This window comes from Alexandromys fortis, unplaced genomic scaffold (assembly GCF_014885135.2).
Source record: "Alexandromys fortis isolate MF-2015 unplaced genomic scaffold, M_Fortis_MF-2015_v1.1 scaffold_378, whole genome shotgun sequence".
Lineage (NCBI taxonomy): Eukaryota > Metazoa > Chordata > Mammalia > Rodentia > Cricetidae > Alexandromys > Alexandromys fortis.
In genome coordinates, this window is record NW_026068247.1 from 277,071 (window position 1) to 297,515 (window position 20,445).

Below are 20,445 nucleotides of genomic sequence, written 5' to 3' on the forward strand. Positions count from 1 at the left end.
GGACCTCAACCCAGCATGCATAGGTTCAAGCACACAGCATGCATGTACCCGTGCATATGTACTACTACCAAACTGCAGAACTCGTTATGACACCATACAGAATACCAAGTCACTAGATACAGGGTAAAACCCAGCATTTCCTGTGTACTTGGCCCAGGGCAACACTTCTACAGATACAGCCTATATTACCCTCCATTCCCTCTTCACAGATAACACAGATGACTCCATCTTAAACATTAGGAAATGGAGACACAGAAAGAAATAGCAACTGCAATGCAGCAGAGACACACCAGCCAGACTCTGACACTCAGGCTCAGCCAGCTCAGTTGCACCACTGTCCCCTGTGACTAGTATACCTACAGTTCTCCCTCAGGTGCATGAGAACTTTCCAGTAGTTCACTGTTCACCCTGGCGAAATTCAACACTCTACACTTATACCTTTGCACATGGGCACAGAGAATAATTATTCAGAAAGTTTAGAAAGTACAGCAGCCTCCACTTCCACACTAAGAGACTATTGTGGCAGAATAAACATGGTGGTACAAAAGCACCACAATGTCTCCTCCTGGATTGTGAACCTGAATGATGCAGGCTTTCCTTCCTTGTTTGTCACTGTGGCCAGGGGAGGCCCACACAGAACCCTGGGACTGACCCCACAGGTGACAGGTGGCAGGTGGCAGAATTCTAGCCTAAGGCCTCCACCATTCCACCCTAAACCTGCCTTGCCCTGCACCCTGTATTGCTTAGAAGTCTAGAATGAGCCCATCTCTTCCTGGACAGGAGCCCACTCTCCATACTATCCACCTTCCTTAGACAGGTTCCACTGTCATGTCTGCTTCACTCCCTCCTACATCAGGCTCTGCAGTCAGTATCTACACTTAAAGGAAACAGAAAGGGAAAAGAAAGAAGGGAGGAGAGAAAGAAACAAGGAAGGGACTTTAGGAGAAGAGAGAGGAGGGGAGGTGAGAAGACGCGCATGATGGCTGGAAGGTCTGGGAGCTGTAAATGTCAGGTTTAAGAGTGCTCAGCAAACAGAAGTTGAGCTGAGGAGAAGCAGCAGTTGATAAGGAGATTGTCAGGGGCTGTATTTTCCTCTTCCCAACCATTACCAGAATAACATTAGCCACGGGAAAGATTGAAAACCTTTTTCAGAACTAGTATAACTAAGCCTCACTCTTTGGCCTCTTGTGTCTTATGTGGGCTCCCCACAACCCTGCTTCCTCCAGCCTGATCTCCATCTGCTGGGACGTGGGATGTTTTCCTCTCTATTATCACCAGGAAAGCATGATCAGAAAGGAGGGCAAACTTTGACACCTCATGAAAGTGAAAACTATTCACAAGCATGTAAAATCCTCCCCTTTCAAGAGGGCCCATCTCTGTGCCTAAGGAGCTAGATTCTCCTTTACTAGCAGCACAGAGGAGGAGAGGATGTGGAAGAGTTAGGTGGGAGAACGGCCTCTACCTTGGCAAAGCAGAAGACTGGTTTTACGGAGAAAACTGGAGTGCAGGTGGAAGAGGAGAGCGATGAGAGGAAAACAGACTTTCGAGGAGGAAAACTGCTACAGACATTTCCTTCCACCCCACAGAAGCAGGTGCACATGCTCTGAGTAGCCCAGCCCAAAACAGAGATGAAGAGAGCACAGCAGGAGACGGAGTATTGCACATACAACAGAAAGAGTATCTCCATGCCTGAGAACATATGGGCGACTGTGATAATTAGAGCCATGGCTGGTGGGTTGTTTTTTTTTTTAATTCCTTTTTGTAATCTCAAATCACAATTCTTAACATGGCAAGCCACCGCTAAACCTGTGCATGGACTGCTTTGAGAATATTGGCTTCTTAAAGGCCTCTTGGCACTAGCCAGGCACATGCTTAGGACTGCAGGGTGTCACTGTCAGGGCTCTATTCTCTGTGCTGGCTTTCCTCTACATGCCTGGCAGAAGCGGGCAAGCAGGTGGCCGTGAAGCAGGGAGCCACCGCCCTCTTGTCCCCATTACCTGGAAATCCAGAACTCACAATTCTGCCAGGCTTTGCTGTGGCATGCTGCAGGAGAAAACCCCCAATGGAAAGCAGGCCCCCTAAAGCAAACTGTCACTTCCAAAGCTCCAACCCCTGACAAATGACAGGAGAAGACTTGCCTGCAAGAGCTGGTGGCTCAGATTGCTTGGTATGAGGAAGAATACTTTTCTCAGGCATGAGGGAAAATACTTTTTTTTTAAACTTCCCAACCATCTCCTCCCATGTTATAAGCCATCACTTTGGAAAATTCTGCCATAATCAACAAATTAAAGCCCCCCCCCCAAAGTAAGCACGTTACCAAATAAATTTTCAATCATCTGTCACCAACATTTAAACAGGCAGAAATGCCTGTGACTCTTCTGCATTCCTGGGCTCATCCACAGCAGCAGCAAGCGTGCTGCAGCAGAGTACTTTGATCTTCCCAAGTCCCAGGAGAAAATCAATGATACAACTTTAATGCATTTGTACAGCAAGGCTTCATGTTATTATTATTTTTACCCAGTGTGGCTTAAACAAGTGAAAAAGGTGTACTGGGTCTCAGCACCGCCCTGTGGTGAAAGTGAATTATTTTTCTAAATCTGGATTGTGGCAGAGCCAGCTACATTCATAGAAAATGGCCAATTAAAAAGCAATTATGTCTGTGATTGCAACTTGTTGAAAGGCTGGGATTGTGGTGCTCCTGCGGAGGCAGGAGGATGGGCATGTCCACAGGGTGACTTGTGTTAGGGTAAGCCAGCAGAAAGCCTGCTGTTCTTTCCCCACCATGGTGGTGGTGGGGCTCTGGTCACGTACCTTTGAGACCTATGTGAAAGAAACCAGGCCTGAGCCTTACCTTCTCCTGGATGCGTCCCTGCTGCTCCTTGTAGAAGGTGTCACGGCGGCTGAGCTCGGCCTCTCTGTTCTCCAGCTCCCTGGCCTAGTTGGAAGAGAACAAAGCCTGTGTTAGCTGGCAGCAGGGAGAAGGCGACTGACGTTTCTGCTCACAACAATACTTGGTGAGAAAAGCAGGAGTAATGGACAGAGAGCCTATGCTGTGGCAGGTCATGCACATGTGTTACGCTCAATTTTCACACAGCCCTTCAAGGTGGATAATTAGCACAACCATTTTGCAGATGATAATCACTAACATTTACTGAATGCTTACTATCTGCCAAACCCTGTTCTACATGCTTCTTGGGCATTTCTAGGTTCCTCCCAATGCCTAGGAGGAAGGTAGAGTGCAATAAGTTAATGAAGGTCAAGAGTCACAGTGGATACCCATAATAGGAGATTCAACAGAAGGGCCAAGTAACTATTCAACAGCTATGCAGAGCAGAGAACTTGGGTCTGGCTAAAGCACTAAGCTGCCTCCATGAATTCAGTCTGGAAAGAGCAGATTGTGGCACTGGTTTTGGAGTCCTGATATTTGGTGGTACACCACAACACTGCTCTGTATGTTAAGCTATCGTGGCAGGGGTCCCTGTTTATAGCAAGAGAGCCAGAGTTCTAAAGAGGAGGGGATTTATTCCCCTAGGTGGTTAAGGAGTGTGTGTGAGTCATTTGAAGACAGTTTTAACAGAGCCTCCCTCCTTCGGTTATGGTAAGGATGGTGGCTCGGCTAGACAGTGGACAGTCAGGAGCTAGCAGTCTTGGGGTGCAGCCCAGTACTCTCCTTAAGGAGTTAAATGACTTTGAACAAATTCCTTGTTTGTACAGATCACCTCTCTTGTGCAGGCTAAAACTGAAACAGAAGTGTCTTCTGCTTCCATACCTATAAGACTGTCTGAAGGCTGAGGGACCCCAAGAGAAATGAGCAGGGTCAGAACGAGGCATCTACAAAGGCTCACAGCACTGGAGCAGCAGGGAACATGTGCCCCTTACTGGAATACCCATATCTTCAGCCCTTTAGGTGCTGTCAGTATGAGTATTAAGCCCCACTGCCTCTGTCTTTCCTACACAGAAGCAGTCATCAGAGGTCAGAGAGCTTGGGACAGTCTGGGGTAGGTGCCTGGAAGAGGGATATCTCTCCTAATGGCTATATACCCCTATGAGGGCTGTGTGCCCCAACACTACACCAGGCTCCTGGTGGCACTTACTCTCACCACCCTCAAGAGCACAAGCTTATCAATGACTGAGGTCCACTATGAACCTGAATCACATGATTTCCAAGTCCTGAGCCTTTTATTTTAAGATACCCTATGGTCTCTGCAGATGAGTTTAAATTCTTCAAAAATACAAAGGAAGAAAAGAGGCAAAGATTCTGAAAGCCCCTTCTCATTAGCAATGACATTCTTGCTGGCCTAGAATCTTTTGGAACGGCAGCAAACTAAGCAGCAGTGGGAGCTAACTGCATACCAGTATGAGCATGCTTGTGCTGAAGGGCTCAAGGAAAGGGCAATGCCAGGCTATATGTCTGAGAATAGAATTCAGATACTGGCTCTGGCCAGTGGCCTAGCTAGTCTTGGGTAAGCTACCTTCCTCGTGTATTTCCCTTTACCTGTCAACTGGAGCAAAGAAACAACTTGGCTCTCCAGAGGTTGAAGAATCTAAAAATTCCAAGAAGGTTCTGGAATGCCAATGCTCCAGCAAAGCTAAACAGAGACAAGGGACTACATGCAGGGATTCCTCACAGGATCTTTTAAGAAGGCTCCTGGAATGCCTCTGGAATGCCAACACACCAGCAAAGCTAAACATGGACAGTGGATTGAATGCCAGGGATTTCTCATAGCATCTTTCAAAGCATGATGATGAGATGAGGAGGCTGTGTCCCAGGCACACAGGCATAGCTAATCTGTGTGGGGCCTCTCAGCAGCCCAGCATCAACTGTGAATGATCTCTAGTTCAACCAGAGGAGAAGCGCATCTGATACAATTAAGCAGACAGTATGGGAATATCTTGCAGGGTTCGGACCTGTCATTTTCTGACCTGTAGTTCCAGCCAAGCAGAAATATGATATCCCAAGGCAAAACTATCATGAGACTCTTCAGTTGCTCTGCCCTAGGGGTGGCTGGGGCAGAAAGGACAAGGAAGCTCATCCAGGCATGTACCCACCCTCCCAATGACATACTGTGATTCTATCTCTGAGCAGAGGTTCCTGGAATACTCAGCCAGCAGCCACTAGGACACACATCAGCAAACAGTTGCAGAAGCAAAGCTCTGAGCAGAGATGCCTCACCATCAGACTTACTGCCCAGTCTAGAGACTGAGACTAGCCTAAGTCTGCAGGAAAAGACAAAAGAAGGATCAGGTGAGGATGTAATGGGAAATCAGGGAGGAAGAGTAAGGACAGCCAACTTGACTGGAAGCTCTGTGGCTTGGGCACTTCTTCATAAGTTCCTGCCACACAGTGCTTGCCTACTCTAGTCACCTGTGAGGCTGGTAATGAAATCTCCATGAGCAATAATGTACAGGAGGCAATGCAGGGAAGAGTCCACAGCAGGCACCCAAAGATTTCCTCTTGGTGAATGAAGAGTGCATCACACAACAGCAGCTCTACTACAAGGCTTGCAGTCAGCAAGATTCCAAGAAATAGGCATCTCTCCAGGTGATACTGGAATGGCCATCATGGTCCCAGTAACTGGCTCAGTAATTCCTTAGCTGCACCCAAGTGTCTATTATAAAAGAGCATTCTTTTATAATAGAAAAGGGGCTCTGGCTGTACCAGATGTGTTCATGGAACTCAGTCCTTGTGGGAAAAGCAAATATGTATGTAGATAGTCAGTTTCAGAGTCTGATGTGCAGGGGAGACAATGACCCTGTAACATGCGAGCTAGCAGGCTGCTATTTTGTCTAAAGAAATCCCAATCAAGTCCTCTGGGAAAACATATTCTAAAACAAACCAAGTACGTTGCTTCAAACATACAGGACAAATATCACCATTACGACATTGTGCAAAGTTGAAGGAAGGCTTTGAGTATGAGCGGAGGGATCTTTAGTGGATTAGCAGAGGGCCTCTTCCATCAAGACTATACTGCTAGTTCACACTTTGATGCACCGCTGCTGCTCCACACACACAACAGCAGAGAAAACGCATGCCTGAAAAGACACAGTCAAAACTGTGAAAGACACAGGCTCAAAACTAAGATTAAAGCGCTAACACAGAAGGGACACACAAAGCAGTAGGCGGAGTGTGAGCCACAGGCCTGCTGGGCTGGGGCTGAAGCAGGCCAGGGCAGCCAGGACCTCCCAATCCTAAAGGATAAAAATAAACCCCACCCTACAGAGGAAGGGCAGGAACCAAGCTGGACATCTGGAGCTGAAGGTGAACCCTGAAGCAAAAAAGGAGGCATTACAAATTTCCACAGACTCCTCTAGCACATGGTTTTCTGTTTGTCCAACCTAAATGGGTGAGAGGCCCCAGGCCCAACCCAGGACAACAAGCTCAGCACCCACTTTCTGACGCCTCTGCAGTGTATCAACACAACTGTGCCGACAGAAGGAAGATCTTGGCCTGACCCGGTAGGTACAGTCAGTTAGAAAAACAACATCAGTATACTAAGGTCACACCGAAGATAAGCAGGGAAAGAAAGCAGCCAGACAAATCTCATACTGTGAATCTAGACTCATTTAGGTGAGGAAGCATATTGGCAAAACCAGTAACTAAGACAGATTCACCCCAGATCACACTAATGTCATGGGACAATATCACAAGGATGCAAAGATTTTATGGTGACATTTCAAACATAAGACAAAACAATATAGTAAAAACTTAGATAGCATCATTAAGCTTCAGCAACCAAGAACTAAGACAGGAGTGTGCATACACACATGCTCAAACACACAGACATGCACAAACACCTATTCCGAGTGTTCCAGCAAGTAACTTCATCTGTGTAGACTTCAACACGCTATTCTAAAAGACAAGGACTTTTATTCTTCTAAACAGAACATAAGTATCACTACAAAATAAGATTGACTCCTCATCAAATATGCAGAGTATTAAAATCTCCTACTGATAAAATATTTTATTTTACATGTTAAAGTTGTCTCAAAGAAATGAATGATTTTTCATTTATAAAAAGGAAATTATGAGCATAAAATAATCAAACCCCAAGACATATTAATACTCAAGTCTTCAAATAAAAACTGCAATGTGGTAAGATAAACCTTAAGCATAGGGCAGTAAAGGGAAACGAACAGCGTGGGAATGGTACAGAGTTACCAGCCAGAGGCAGCAGGCAGGGATGATAAACAGACCTTAAGAGGAAGCTGGCAAGCACAGGTATAATGGCTACCACAAAGGGATTGCATGGAAAGAAGGGCAGAGGCAAAGGGAAGAGAGCACTAAGAGTAGATGAAGACAGGAGGGCAACAATAGGCATGGTGAGAGTAAAGACATGGAGCAAGATAGAGGTAAGGAAAGAGACAAGTGTTGGAAGAAGGTGGGCAGACAACAGTAAGGAGAAATCACAGGAAAGAAAAAAAAAGAGCCATTATAGGAAATATGTGGTAGACAATCTCCAAGAGGCCCAAACTCTCCTTCATTTCCACACTAGGTCTTGTGTGGTCCCCATCTCTAAGTGTGGGTTGGACCTGGAGGCAGTGCTAATCAACAGACTATGACAAACATGGTGTGATGCCACTTCTGAGATTTGTGTTCACAAGCCAGGGGTCTGTTTGGCTTCCCTGCTCCTGTAGCTCTTGCTTCCTCACACCATGAGCTTCCATGTTATAAGCTTCCCTAGAGAAACACTCACATAATAATGAACTGAGGGCAGGGAGGAAGGGAGCACCATCAGCAACCAGTGAGAGAGGCTGAGGCCTGCAGATCTTCACCTGCTTCCAGCAGCCAGAAGGGAACATGCAAGCATCCTCTCCAGTGAGGCCTTCAGCTGCAATAGCAGTCACGGAAAATACCTGAAGCAGCACTGAGAAGCCTAGAAATTGGAGCAGCCACTGAGCTAGATGTCTGATCCAGCAGTGCAAACACCACTCACTGACTGAAGCCACTTAATTTTGTAAACTGATATTTAGCAATAGATAAACATAAAATTTAAATTGATTAATCTCATTCTTTTGGGAAAAAGATGATCACTTGGATAAAATACAAACCAAGTAGCTGATACTTTCAAGAGACCTAGACATCTATACAAACAGCCATACAGAACAACAACAAACCCTTTACTGGACAGAAATAAATAAATATTCAATAAAAACCTAAAATATGTATGAGACAGAGAGTGAGGGCAAGTGAGAGCAAATGCACTACCACCACCAAGAGATAAAATAATAGAATCAGATCACTAACAGCTCAGACATTGGAATCAAGACACTATGCTGACATGAGAGGGATCTAACAGAGAAAGGCAGATGTGTATGAAGAGACAAAGAATCTTTACAGTGATGGAAATAGCTCCGATTAGTATTAGTATAAACCCACTGCCAATCTTACTGAGTACTCCTCACACATGGCTTCTTTCTTGTTTCCTTTGAGATTTGACTTCAACTTCTGCTGGCATGATTCCCAAGTGTCTAGGTGTGGGTCCCTGGGATCTTACACACTAAACACTTGGTCTAATTTTCCAGGAACCCGAAGCAGAATTTTAAATTCTTGCTTTTCTTTCTAGATTTCTTGACACCAGGTTGTTTGCTTAAATAACTACCTTTGCAGGCAGCCATGTTTCCAACAAATATCTATGATTGTTTTTAGACAAAATCCCTGGGGAAAAAAGGTTTGCAATGAGAAACAGTTGGGTCAGATGAAGATGAACTTTTTAAATGGGATGTTTCAGAAAAACAGCAGGCAGGAACAACACCTACAAGAGCTCCAGCCTTTTTCTGCTTCTTTAGTACCCCTCCAGGCTTGCATGCTACCTGTGAGCTGTTGGTTTTGAGATTGCCAAGGAGCTTTGAAGAGGGAAGGATGGAATAGGGTTAGTGAAAATGGCCAAGTCTTTGCTGTTTGACTGAAAGTTTCTTATTTTCTTATACAAATGTTTGGTGTAGGAGGCCCTTCTGTATTTGAGTTGCTTTCATTGGTTATTAAAGAAACTGCCTTGGCCTAGTTGGTAGGGTGGAACTCAGGTAGGTGGGGAAAACAGAACAGAATTCTTCTGGAGGAAGAAAGCAGAGTCAGGCAGATGCCATGGTTCTCCTGTCCGAGACAGACGCTGGTTAGACTTATGCCGGTAAGCCACAGTCAAGTGGTGATATACATTAATGCAGATGGGTTAAACTAATATGTGAGAGTAAGCCAAGAGGCTAGATATAATGGGCCAGGCAGTAATTTAATTAAAACAATTTCTGCGTGGTTATTTCGGGGGCTAAGCTAGCCAGTGGTGGGACACAACCCGCTCCTCTTACTACAAATGTTCCTGCATTGGGTTAATGTTCAAAACTGTGAGAAAGTGCCAGGTGTGGTGCCACCTTTAACTACATCACTTACACTCAGGAGGCAGAGGCAGGCAATAAATATCTGAGTTCAAAGCTAGCCTGTTCTACATAGTATGTTCCAGGCTACTAGAACGATATAGAAAGACTGTTTTAAAAAATGTGAAAAAGTAAACTCTATTTTCTGTCACTGTTTTATGGAGGAGGGTCACTGGCTAATAAAGAAACTGCTTGGCCCTGATAGGTTAGAACATAGGTGGGTGGAGTAAACAGAAAAGAATGCAGGGAGGAAGAGGAAATGAGCTCAGACTCGATAGCTCTCCTCTCTGGGGCAGATGCAATGAAGCAAGCCGCCAGGTCAGACATGCTGAATCTTTCCCAGTAAGACTGGTGCTACACAGATTATTAGAGATGGGTTGATCGGGATATGAGAATTAGCCAGTAAGGGCAGAGTTAATGGGCAAAGCAGTGTTTAAATGAATACAGTTTGTGTGTTGTTATTTCGGGGCATAAGCTAGCCAGGCGGCTGGGAGCAGGGCGGCAGGAATGCAACCCGCAGATCCTACTACAACTGTTATCATTGCTTCTTGAGAATGGATTGGTAGAGAGAGCCTTAGTCCACCACTTGCACTGACAAGCAGATGAGATGACATAAAATCAGGGGTTACTGACACACCAAAGAGAGACAGCCTAGGATAGTATCATGACCCTAGAAACAAGTCTCTATTCAAATCAAACATAGAGAGGTCGGCTCTTCCTGCTGCCCCTCCTTTCTAAGAAAGGACCCCAGACTTCCACCACTTATTCCTCTCCTGCCACCTGAGAACCTGCTCATCCTTCCTGTCATCTATCCTTTTCAGATAGGGACCTCAGACTCCACCAGAACTCTACCCAGCCCAGTGACCTTCCACAGACTTCTGGAGACTGGATGTGAGGACCTTCTAAATCTACAGAATGACTGCTCCTGTGACCTGAAGCTCCACATAGCACTGGTTGAGTGAAGACTGCTTCTTATACTCCATTTGAGCATCAAGTTGCCTTAAGACTGAACCCTAAGTCTCACTCATCTGGTCAGCAACCTGACAAGTTAGAACAACAGCAAACAGAGATCCAAACACCATCTCAACCAAGGGGAAACAATGACTGTACCAGGAAATGCCAACAACCTAACTCTAGATACCAAGACAATAGACACTTTGCAAAAATTAGTACTACCATAATAATATTCCTGAGAAAAGTGATTTAGATGGTATACAAAAATAATGATTTCAAAATAACAATAATAAATATGATCTATGAACTCAAAGATGATACAAATAAATGTGAGAATGAAGACCATGAAAACAAATAGTTAAATGAAACAATGAAAATAATTCAAGATATTAAAATATATTTTAGTAAAGAGAATCTCTGAAAAATAGCCAAAGTAAAATTAAAAAAACAATCCAAAGGGAAATGAAAATTTGAATAATCAGAGGAAAGCCTCAGCAATAGACTGGATCAAATGGAATACAGAACATTCGACCTTGAAGACAAGTTCACTCAAAAAAATAAATAAAGGTGAAATAAAAAATATTAAAAACCATGACAGAGTATGAAGGATTTCTGAGACAATAAAAAAAAGAACAAACCTATGAATAAATACAGGCAAAAGAGAAGACATGCAAGTTAAAGGCACAGAAAAATGTTTAAGACATTATAGAAGAAAACTTCCCTAATCTAAGGAAAGAGATACCTATCAAAAGAAAACCCCATGACACATAATAATCAAAACACTACATGTACAGTACAAAAAAAAGCTGCAAGGGACAAGATCAAATCACATGTAAAGACAGGTTCTTCAGAGTAAGTTCTATAGGAACTTAAGAAGCAAGAAGGGCTCAGACCTATGTCCTATTAAAGTCATGAGAGACAACATATGCCACCTAGACTACTATACTGAGCAAAACTATAAGTTGTAACTAAAAAATAAGAAAAAAATTCCCAAGCTAAAGAAAGATTTAAGAAACATACTGACACTAAGCTAGTTCTCCAGAGACTACTAGAAACAAAATGTAATTCTGGAGAACAGGTAAAATATGCACAAGGATGAACAGGGAATGAATAAATCCAGAATGTTTAATAAAAAGAGGACAAAGAAAACACCACAAAACAACAAATGATAGTAACTAATATACACTGCTCAATAACTCTTAATTTTAACAATCTCAATTTCCCAATAAAGAGACACAGACTAACAGATTAGGCCAGAAAATAGGGTATATATTTTTGCTGCCTCTAAGAAACATACCTTACAACCAATATACAGCACTTTATGATAAACAGATAAAAGAAGGTATTCCAAACAAACAGAATAGAGAAACAAGCAGGCAGGGCTATCCTAACATCTGAGAAAATAGACTTCAGATCAAACCTACTCAGAAGAGATAGGGAAGATCACTTCATAGTCATTAAAGGACAGAGTATTTAAACCCTAAACATATAAGCATCAAACACAGAAACACCCAATTTCATACAACAAACATAATTAGATTTGAAACCACATATTGATCCTATCAGATTGAGAGTGGTGATGTCAATAACACACTCAACAATAGACAGGTCATCTGGAAAAAAAAAACAGAGAAACTTGGGAGTTAAATGATATCATAAACCAAATAGACCGAATATAGCTACAAAAATTCCATTTACCTCAAGAATACACATTCTGCAGAGCAGTCCATGGAACTTTCTCCAAAATTAACCACAATAGGAAGCAAAGCAAATCTAAACGATTTATAGGAAAATTTGAAACATTCTGCATTCTATCTGATCACAATGGAATACAGAAAGATACCAACTGCAATAGAAATGGTAAGGAGGACAAAAATTCACAGAACATAAGCAACACACTGCTAAAAGAAGAAAATCTGCAATTCCTAGACTTGAATGAAAATGAAAATGCAACATCCTAAAACCTTGGAGTACAATGGAAACTGCCCTAATGGGAAATTTACAGCACCAAGTGCCTACATAAAAAGTTTTTGAGGAATCTCAAATTGATAATTTAATGATGCATGTGGAGGCCTCAGAAAACTAAGAACTTGAGAAAGAGAGGAGAGAGAGAGAGAGAGAGGGGGGGGGAGAATATTAAGCTATTAAGATCAGGGCTGAAATTAATAAAATAGAAATTAAATAAATAATACAAAGAATTAATGAAGAGTTTGAAAGATTAACAATATTGACAAACCTAAATTAACCAAAAGAGAGAGAATCCAAAATAAGAAAATTAGAAAAATGTAGACATTACAATAAACATTGAGAAACTACAGAAGATCATAAGGAAGTATTTTAAAACTCTATTGAGGAATTTAATAGGATCGTAACGACATATTTAAAAATTCTATATTCTGCATTGGGTGGAGACACAGGGTATCCCTAGCTCTTTTAGTCCTAATGCAACCTGCCTGAAGGAGCTCCTCTTCCCACCCTATTTCCATTCCCTGAACACTCTACCTCCTGGGCAGAGCCCTAGTTCCCACAGTTCTTTTCCATTGCCCATATCAGCCTTTTCTCCTAGCTTATCTCTATTTCTTTGTGCCAACCCATAGAAGCATTCTCTATCAGGGACCCCATAGCCACTATGCTTGCCTAGGACCCAGAGTGGGAAACAGCAAGTAAAGAATGGAATGGTCACCAGACCAGACCAGATACTGACACCAAGAAACACCTCAAATACCACAACTCCAGATGCCTAGATCCTCGGCCCCAAACACAATCATGAACAGCCAAGATAATATGCCTCAACCATAAGTCAGCAACCTTATTGCAATAGGCTCTGAGAAATACAATTTAGCTGAAGGACAATACAAGGACTTCAAAAGAGTAATTATGAATATGTTCAAGGCCTTTAAAGATGAATAAATGCCTTAATGAAGACAGTGAAAACACAAACAACTGAATGGAATAATAAAAACATTTCAAAACATGATAGCAGAAATAGGATTATCAAAGAAAAAACCCAAACTAAAATAAAACTGTAAATGAAACATGTACAACGTCAAACTAAAACCTTAGAGGAAAGTCTAACCAAGAGATTACAAGACTTGGAAGAAATAATGTCAGGCCCTGAAGACAGAGTAGAAGAAATAGACAGGTCAAAGAAAGCATTAAATAGAAAAATATCCAGGCACAAAACATATAGGAAACCTGAAGCACTATAAAAAGACTAAATCTATGAATAATAGGTATAGGAAAAACTTAAGGTAAAAGGCACAAAAAATATTTTTACTGAAATCATAGAAGGAAAACTTACTATTGTTGTTGTTGTTTTCTGAGACAGGGTTTCTCTGTAGCTTTGGAGCCTGTCCTGGAACTAGCTCTTGTAGATCAGGCTGGCCTCATAGAGATTCATCTACCTCCGTCTCTGGAGTACTGGGATTAAAGATGTGTACCACCAGAGCTCGGCTTAAAATCTTCCAATCTTAAGAAAGGTGCCTATCTTATTTCTCAGAAAATTAGGAAACAACCTTCCTCAAGACCCAGAAAAACCACTTTTGCTCAACTATGTTCATAGCAGCACTGTTTAGAACCTGGAAACTACCTAAATGTCCTTCAAATGAAGAATGAATACAGAAGATGTGGTACATTTACAAAATGGGGTACTACACAGCAGAAAAAAATAATGACATCTTGAAATCTGCAGGCAAATAGATGGATCTAGAAAACATCATATTGAGCAAGGTAACGCAGACCCAGAAAGACAAATATAATATGTACTCACTCACAAGTGGCTTTTAGACACAAAGAAAAATAAAAGCCAGCCTACAATTCACAATCCCAGAGAACCTAGACAAAAAAGAGGACCCTAAGAGAGACATACATGGATCTAATCTACGTGGGAAGTAGAAAAAGACAAGATCTCCTGTATAAACTGGAAGCATGGGGATCATGGGAGAGGGTAAAAGTAGAGGGAGGAGGAAGGGAGGAGAGTTGAGAAAAATACATAGCTCAATAAGAACAATAAAAAAGGTGCCTATCAAGATACATGAAGTATATGGAACACCACATAGAACCAGAAAAAAACTAAAACACAACACATAATAATGAAAACACTAAATATACAGAATAAGGAAAGAATATTGAAAGCTATAAGGAAAAAAAATCAGGTCACATATAAAGGCAGGACCATTAGAATAACTCTTGACTTCTCAACGGACACTCTGAAAGCCAGAAGGGCTTAAGTGGATGTACTCCTAACTCTGGTACCACAGATACTAGCGGAGACTACAATGCCCAGTGAAGTTATCAATCACAATTGACAGGGAAAGAAAAACACTCCAATAATAAAAACCAAATCTGAGCAATTTTCATCTACTAATCCAGCTCTACAGAAGATACTAGAGAGAAAACTTAAGTCTGAAGAGGTTAACCATATCCAAGAGGTCGCAAGAAATAAATAACCCCAGAATAGTAAATCAGAACAAAGGGGGAAAATATCTAAACCACAGCAACAAAACAATAGGAATCTGTTAAACACTGCTCACTAATAACTCAATATTAATGGTCTCATCTCCCCAATAAAAATACAAAAACTAAGACAGAAACAGGACTCATCTTTCTGCTGCATCCAAGAAACACACCTCATTATCAAGGATGGACATCAATCCAGAATAAAAGGATGGAAAAGGTATTCCAACCAAATGGACCCAAGAAGCAAGCAAGTGTAGCAGCTATTTTCATACTTGAGAAAACAAAATTCAAACCAAAACTAAACAGAACAGATAGGGTAGGAAACTATATATGTAGTAAACAAAAAATCCACCAAGAGGGTATTGCAATTCAAAACGTCTCTGCGCCAAACACCAAAAATTAATAAGTGAAATGTCATTTATTATGGAACAGGAAAGTTTCTGTTGGAGAAGGACACCACCATTCAGGTAAAGTGGCAGCCTACAGAATAGAAAAGATTTTTTTTTAACCAATCATATATCTGAAACAGTTAGTATCTAGAATATATAAAGAACTAAAAAACTAAATATTAAAAATAACAACAACAAATAACTCAATTATAAACTGGGGTATAAAACTAAGCAGAATTTTCAAAAGATGAAACAGCAAAAGCTGAGAAACATTTACTTAAACGTTCAATAGTTTTAGTCATCAGAGAAATGCAAATTAAAGCTACTGAGATTTCATCTTTCTCTACTCTGACTGGCCAAGATCAATAATCACACATGCTGATGGAGAGGATACGGGAAAAGGAAAACACATATTCATTGCTTATGGGAGAACAAACTGGTACAGCACTATGGAAATCATAAAATCAGTGCTGTGGTTACCCAGGAAGTTAGGAATCAATCTACCTCAAAATCCAGCTATACCACTTGGGCATATACCCAAAGAACTCTACATTCTACTACAGAGATTCTTACTCATCCATGCTCATTGCTGCTCTATTCATAATAGACAAGAAGTAGAAACAACCCAGATGTCTATCAACTGATAAGTGGATAATGGAAATATGGTACATTTCCACAATGGAATATTATTTAGCTGTTAAGAAAAATGAAATTCTAAGGTAAATAAATGGCAGAAAAATAATCATTCTGATTTAAGTAACCCAGACTCCAAAGGACAAACAGTATATTTTCTCTCATGTGTATACATTAGCTGTGAAAGTGTGCTACAATCTGACTAACCAAAGAGGTTAGATACTTAGAAAGGGACTAGGGTAGAGGAAAAGATCTCCCAAGGAAGAAAAAATAAAACATGTTGCTATGGAGATAAAAAGGGGAAATTACAATAGGAGGACTAAATAGGGAAGGGGATGGGAGAGAAGAGGAAAGGAGGAAATACGGGAGGGGTAACTAACATTAAAGGTCACTTGAGAAACCATGTGGAAACCTACTGTAGAAACTTCCTAAAATATATACATATATGAAATGAATCTAAATGGAATTATCAAATAATAAAAGAAGATAATGTTCAATAAAATGTTTTATGTCACCAAGTAAAATTTACAGCACCAGGAAGGGGTTATCTTGTTGAATTGTTGGCCAAAAGGGTCTCATGGAAAACCCCCAAACATCACAGGGTTTGCCAAGACTCCTGATTAATCTACACAACCTGACTGTAAGTCCTATTGCTGAATACAACGCTTACTTATGTCACTGAACATGGAGAAGTTGAGATGATGCCTAACCAGAAGCTTTACCCTTACTGACTAGTGTTTATGGTACTAGAAGGCAGTCTGCATGCTACTGGAGGAGAAAGATAATCACCAATATCAGCCAGTACAAACTCTGAGACCTACAATAGTGACCTGCTTGTAAAATACACTGGTACAATAGTGGTGCAAATGTTAGAGGAGTAAACAAACACTTCTTGACTGAATTTAAGGCTTACTACATGAAATGAAACCCTACCTGGCATTACTAACATGGCCAAGAATACGAAACTAAATAGGTTATAGGCCTAGGGGGAAATATAATACTATTATTTTGCAAAAGGAATATAGTAAAAAAGGGCTCCTGGTTACACATTGCTATTTCCTTAGATAGTGATTTGCTCAACACATATTAGAGAAACTTACTCTTGCAGGAGATGGGAACAATGTGTGGAGAGTGAGACCTAAATGGGATGTCTTCTCAAGGATCAGATATTTATGTTGAAGAGGAAGCAAAAAGGTTTTAAGAACTAGAAGATATGGATGACTCCAAGGAAAAAATGTCTTCCAGATACAATAGAACCAACATATGGACATATGAACCTAAACATAGGACATATGAACCTAAAAGCTTACAGCATCACACACATGACCTGCATATGTTCAAACCAGATGGAGTATTAGCATTGAGAGGGAGAAGTGGATATGGGATCCAATCCCTAAGAAGTTTTCTGCAACTGATACCCACTGGCAAAAGGAAAATCATTTTTCCCCAATGGTGTCTCACTGTTTATATTATCAGCCATTTATCAGCCAGGCCCTATGCCCAGGAGTAGGTGGCCAAAATGTTTTGATTTTTTTTTTGTCCTGTTGGTCTTCTGATTGTTTCTATTTCTGTTGTATGGGGTTTCTTAATTTTTTTTCTTGTTTAAAGAGAGAGAAAAAGTTGGACGGGTAGGGAGGATCTGGAAGAAATGCAGGAGGTAAAAACATGATTAATATATTAATGCATCAAAAATTCTTTAATAAAAGGGGAAATTACATTCTATCAAACTGAAAAATCTAAAAGAAATGGATGAATTTCTAGGTATACATGGCCTACCAAAGCCAAATCAAGATGAAATAAATAATTTATATAGCTCGATAACATCTAATGAGATAGAAGCAATATTTAAAATCAAGTCCCAACCCTCAAAGAAAGCCCAGAACCAGATGGATTTAGTGCAGAATTCTACCGAGATAGGAGAACATATACCAATACTGCTCAAGTTATTCTGTAAAACAGAAAAGAAAATCACATTGCAAAATTACTTTTATGAAACCAGTGATATGCTAATATAAAAATTAAGTAAAGGTTGAACAAAACAAAATATTAATAAAGAAAATAAAGACAAAAGTTCACAATAAAATACATGCAAACAAACACATAAAGATAATTCAGCATGATCAAATCAGCTTTCATCTAGAAATACAGTGGATGGTCAACATTCATAAATTTAAAAAATGTAACTCACCACATAAAAAAGCATGAGGATAGGGGGCTGGAGAGATGGCTCAGTGGTTAAGAGCATTGCCTGCTCTTCAAAAGGTCCTGAGTTCAATTCCCAGCAACCACATGGTGGCTCACAACTAACTGTAAAGAGGTCTGACGCCCTCTTCTGGCCTTCAGGCATACAGACAGAATATTGTATACATAATAAATAAATAAATATTTAAAAACAAAACAAAAACATGAGGATAGAAACAATATGATCATCTCATTAGATGAAAAAAGTAAAGTCTTTAAAGAGACAGAAAAAGTACAGACAGTCATAAATTAAAGCAGTAAAGAAAAATAAGCCATGTAAAGATGGAATATACACAGAGAGTCTAAATTGAGTATATTATTGTGCTTTCTTTAAATTTTTTGACTGTAGAGACACATTCCCCCCTCCCCCCGGAGGCTGCTAAGTTAAATCAATATAAAGGTATCTTGACTTCAAAATTTGGGTCTAAGGATGTATTTCTTTGAAAAAGAGGTTCTGCTTTTGTTTTCACAAAATATAACAACCTGTGGATTCCTTCCAGGCTGATGTGGTTTGATGGAAGAAAACATCCCTGAAAGGTCTCCGTGAACCCAAAAAATACTTTTCCCAATAAACAGCAGAAAGAAGTCTTGAGAAAACTACACCTAAATTGCCAAAATGATTGTTTATAAATGTTTGTTTTCATTTAAAGGGAGATACGATATATAGATATGAATACTTTACATTGGTATGGATCTTGGTATACCAATACAAATTCAAGGCCAATTTTATTACACTTTGTTTGTGTATCTCCCTTTGGGGATCATTTTCTTTCAAACCACCACAGACGGGGTGAAGTAGGACTGGAACAGGAGAATAAATTGGGGAGTGGAGGGAAGAGTGGGGGAGAGAGGGGATGACAGGAAGGGCAGCTAAAACTCAGTACCTGTTGAGTGGTTGTATGGAAACATAATACAGTAGATGCTTTCTGGAATATAAACATAAATAAAGGAGATCTAAACGGAATTGCTAAGTAACGATGGAGACACAGCGCCCAATTGGACATCTCTTGTCACCAAATGAAGCCTTCAATTCTGAGGATAGTTTACATCTAATTGAGTTGTTGGCCAAACGGGTCTCATGGAAAACCCCAAACAACCCAGGTTATTGCCAAAGCTATTGGTTGCTCTCCACAAATTAAGGATAAAGCTCCATTTATGAAGGCAACTATATAACTTATTGAACACAGAGAAGTTGAGTTGATGCCTACCTAAAGCTTTCACCTCTTCTGACTAGTGCTCATGGTACTGAAAGATACCCTGTACTCTACCAAAGGAAAAGGGTGACCACCAATCCTGGTACAAACCCTTAGATCTACAATGGTGACTAGTAATGGTGGCACAAAGTTTGACAGTAACCAACCAATATCTGATTGGATTTAATGCCTATTCCTATGATATGGAACCTATCCCTGACTTTACTTGGGTGGTAAAGAACCTGAGACTAGAAAGACCAGGGACCTAGGGAAAAACCAAATACAATTCTGCTAAGGGATTAGCAATTAAATAACTCCTAACAACATTCTGCTACACTCATAGATCAGTAACTTGCTCAGTCATAAACATAGAAGCTTTCTCCTGCAGTAGACAGGAACAAACCAGAAACCTACAGCTGGACTGTGAGCAGAGAGTGAGAGACCTTGGAACACTCAGTCCTAAATGGGATTCTTCATCAAATCCCTCTCCTCCAGGGATCAGGAAACGCTGCAGGAGAGGAGGTAAGAAGACTGTTAAGAGCAGAGGTGGAGAACACCAAGGAAACAAGGCCTTCTAAGCTCAGCAGGACCTACACTATATGAACTCACAAAGACTGTAGGCACATGTACAGGGCCTGCATCAACTCAGAAGTCAACTCTGACTGATAACCTCACAAATGAAAAATTCATTTCCTTCAAGGGAAACTCACTGGGCATACAAACCACTCTTAAAGGTAGGCTCTATACCCAGCAGTAATCAGCCAACACAAAATGAACTCAATGTCATATTTGGAAGTTCTTTGCCTCATAATGCTTTGTAAGGATATTTATTTATTTACTTATTTATTTATTTACAGGTCCTTTGCATATACATTACGATTTCCAGCTTTGTGTTTTTCTGGGGTTTCTCTGTGTGTGAACATGTATGTCTCTGTGTCTGTATTTCTTGTGCTTTTTCTTTGGTTCTTTTTCTTTTTTCTTTTTTTTGTACTATACTGGTTGGTTTGTTTGTGTTTTATATTATTAATTTTATTACTTTTCAGATGCCTATTTGTTTTCTAACAAGAGAGAGACAGGGTGTGCATTTAGTTGGGAGGGGAGGTAATAAAAATCTGGGGAAAGAAATTATAATCAAAATATAGTATAAGGAAAAATCTATTTTTCATAAACAAAAAATAGGAAAATATAGCTAATAAGGGAGGAAAGAAGGC

General features: G+C 40.7%; 1 protein-coding gene across 2 annotated transcripts in view; it reads right to left on the minus strand.

The window, feature by feature from the left end:
* Positions 1-20,445, minus strand: part of Chchd6 (coiled-coil-helix-coiled-coil-helix domain containing 6) — a 226,908-nt gene that overhangs the window by 95,164 nt on the left and 111,299 nt on the right. For both annotated transcript variants that reach the window (XM_050131296.1, XM_050131297.1), the window contains exon 5: positions 2,852-2,935. In XM_050131296.1, the coding sequence (XP_049987253.1) occupies positions 2,852-2,935 (84 nt within the window). The remainder of the gene's footprint in view (positions 1-2,851; positions 2,936-20,445) is intronic.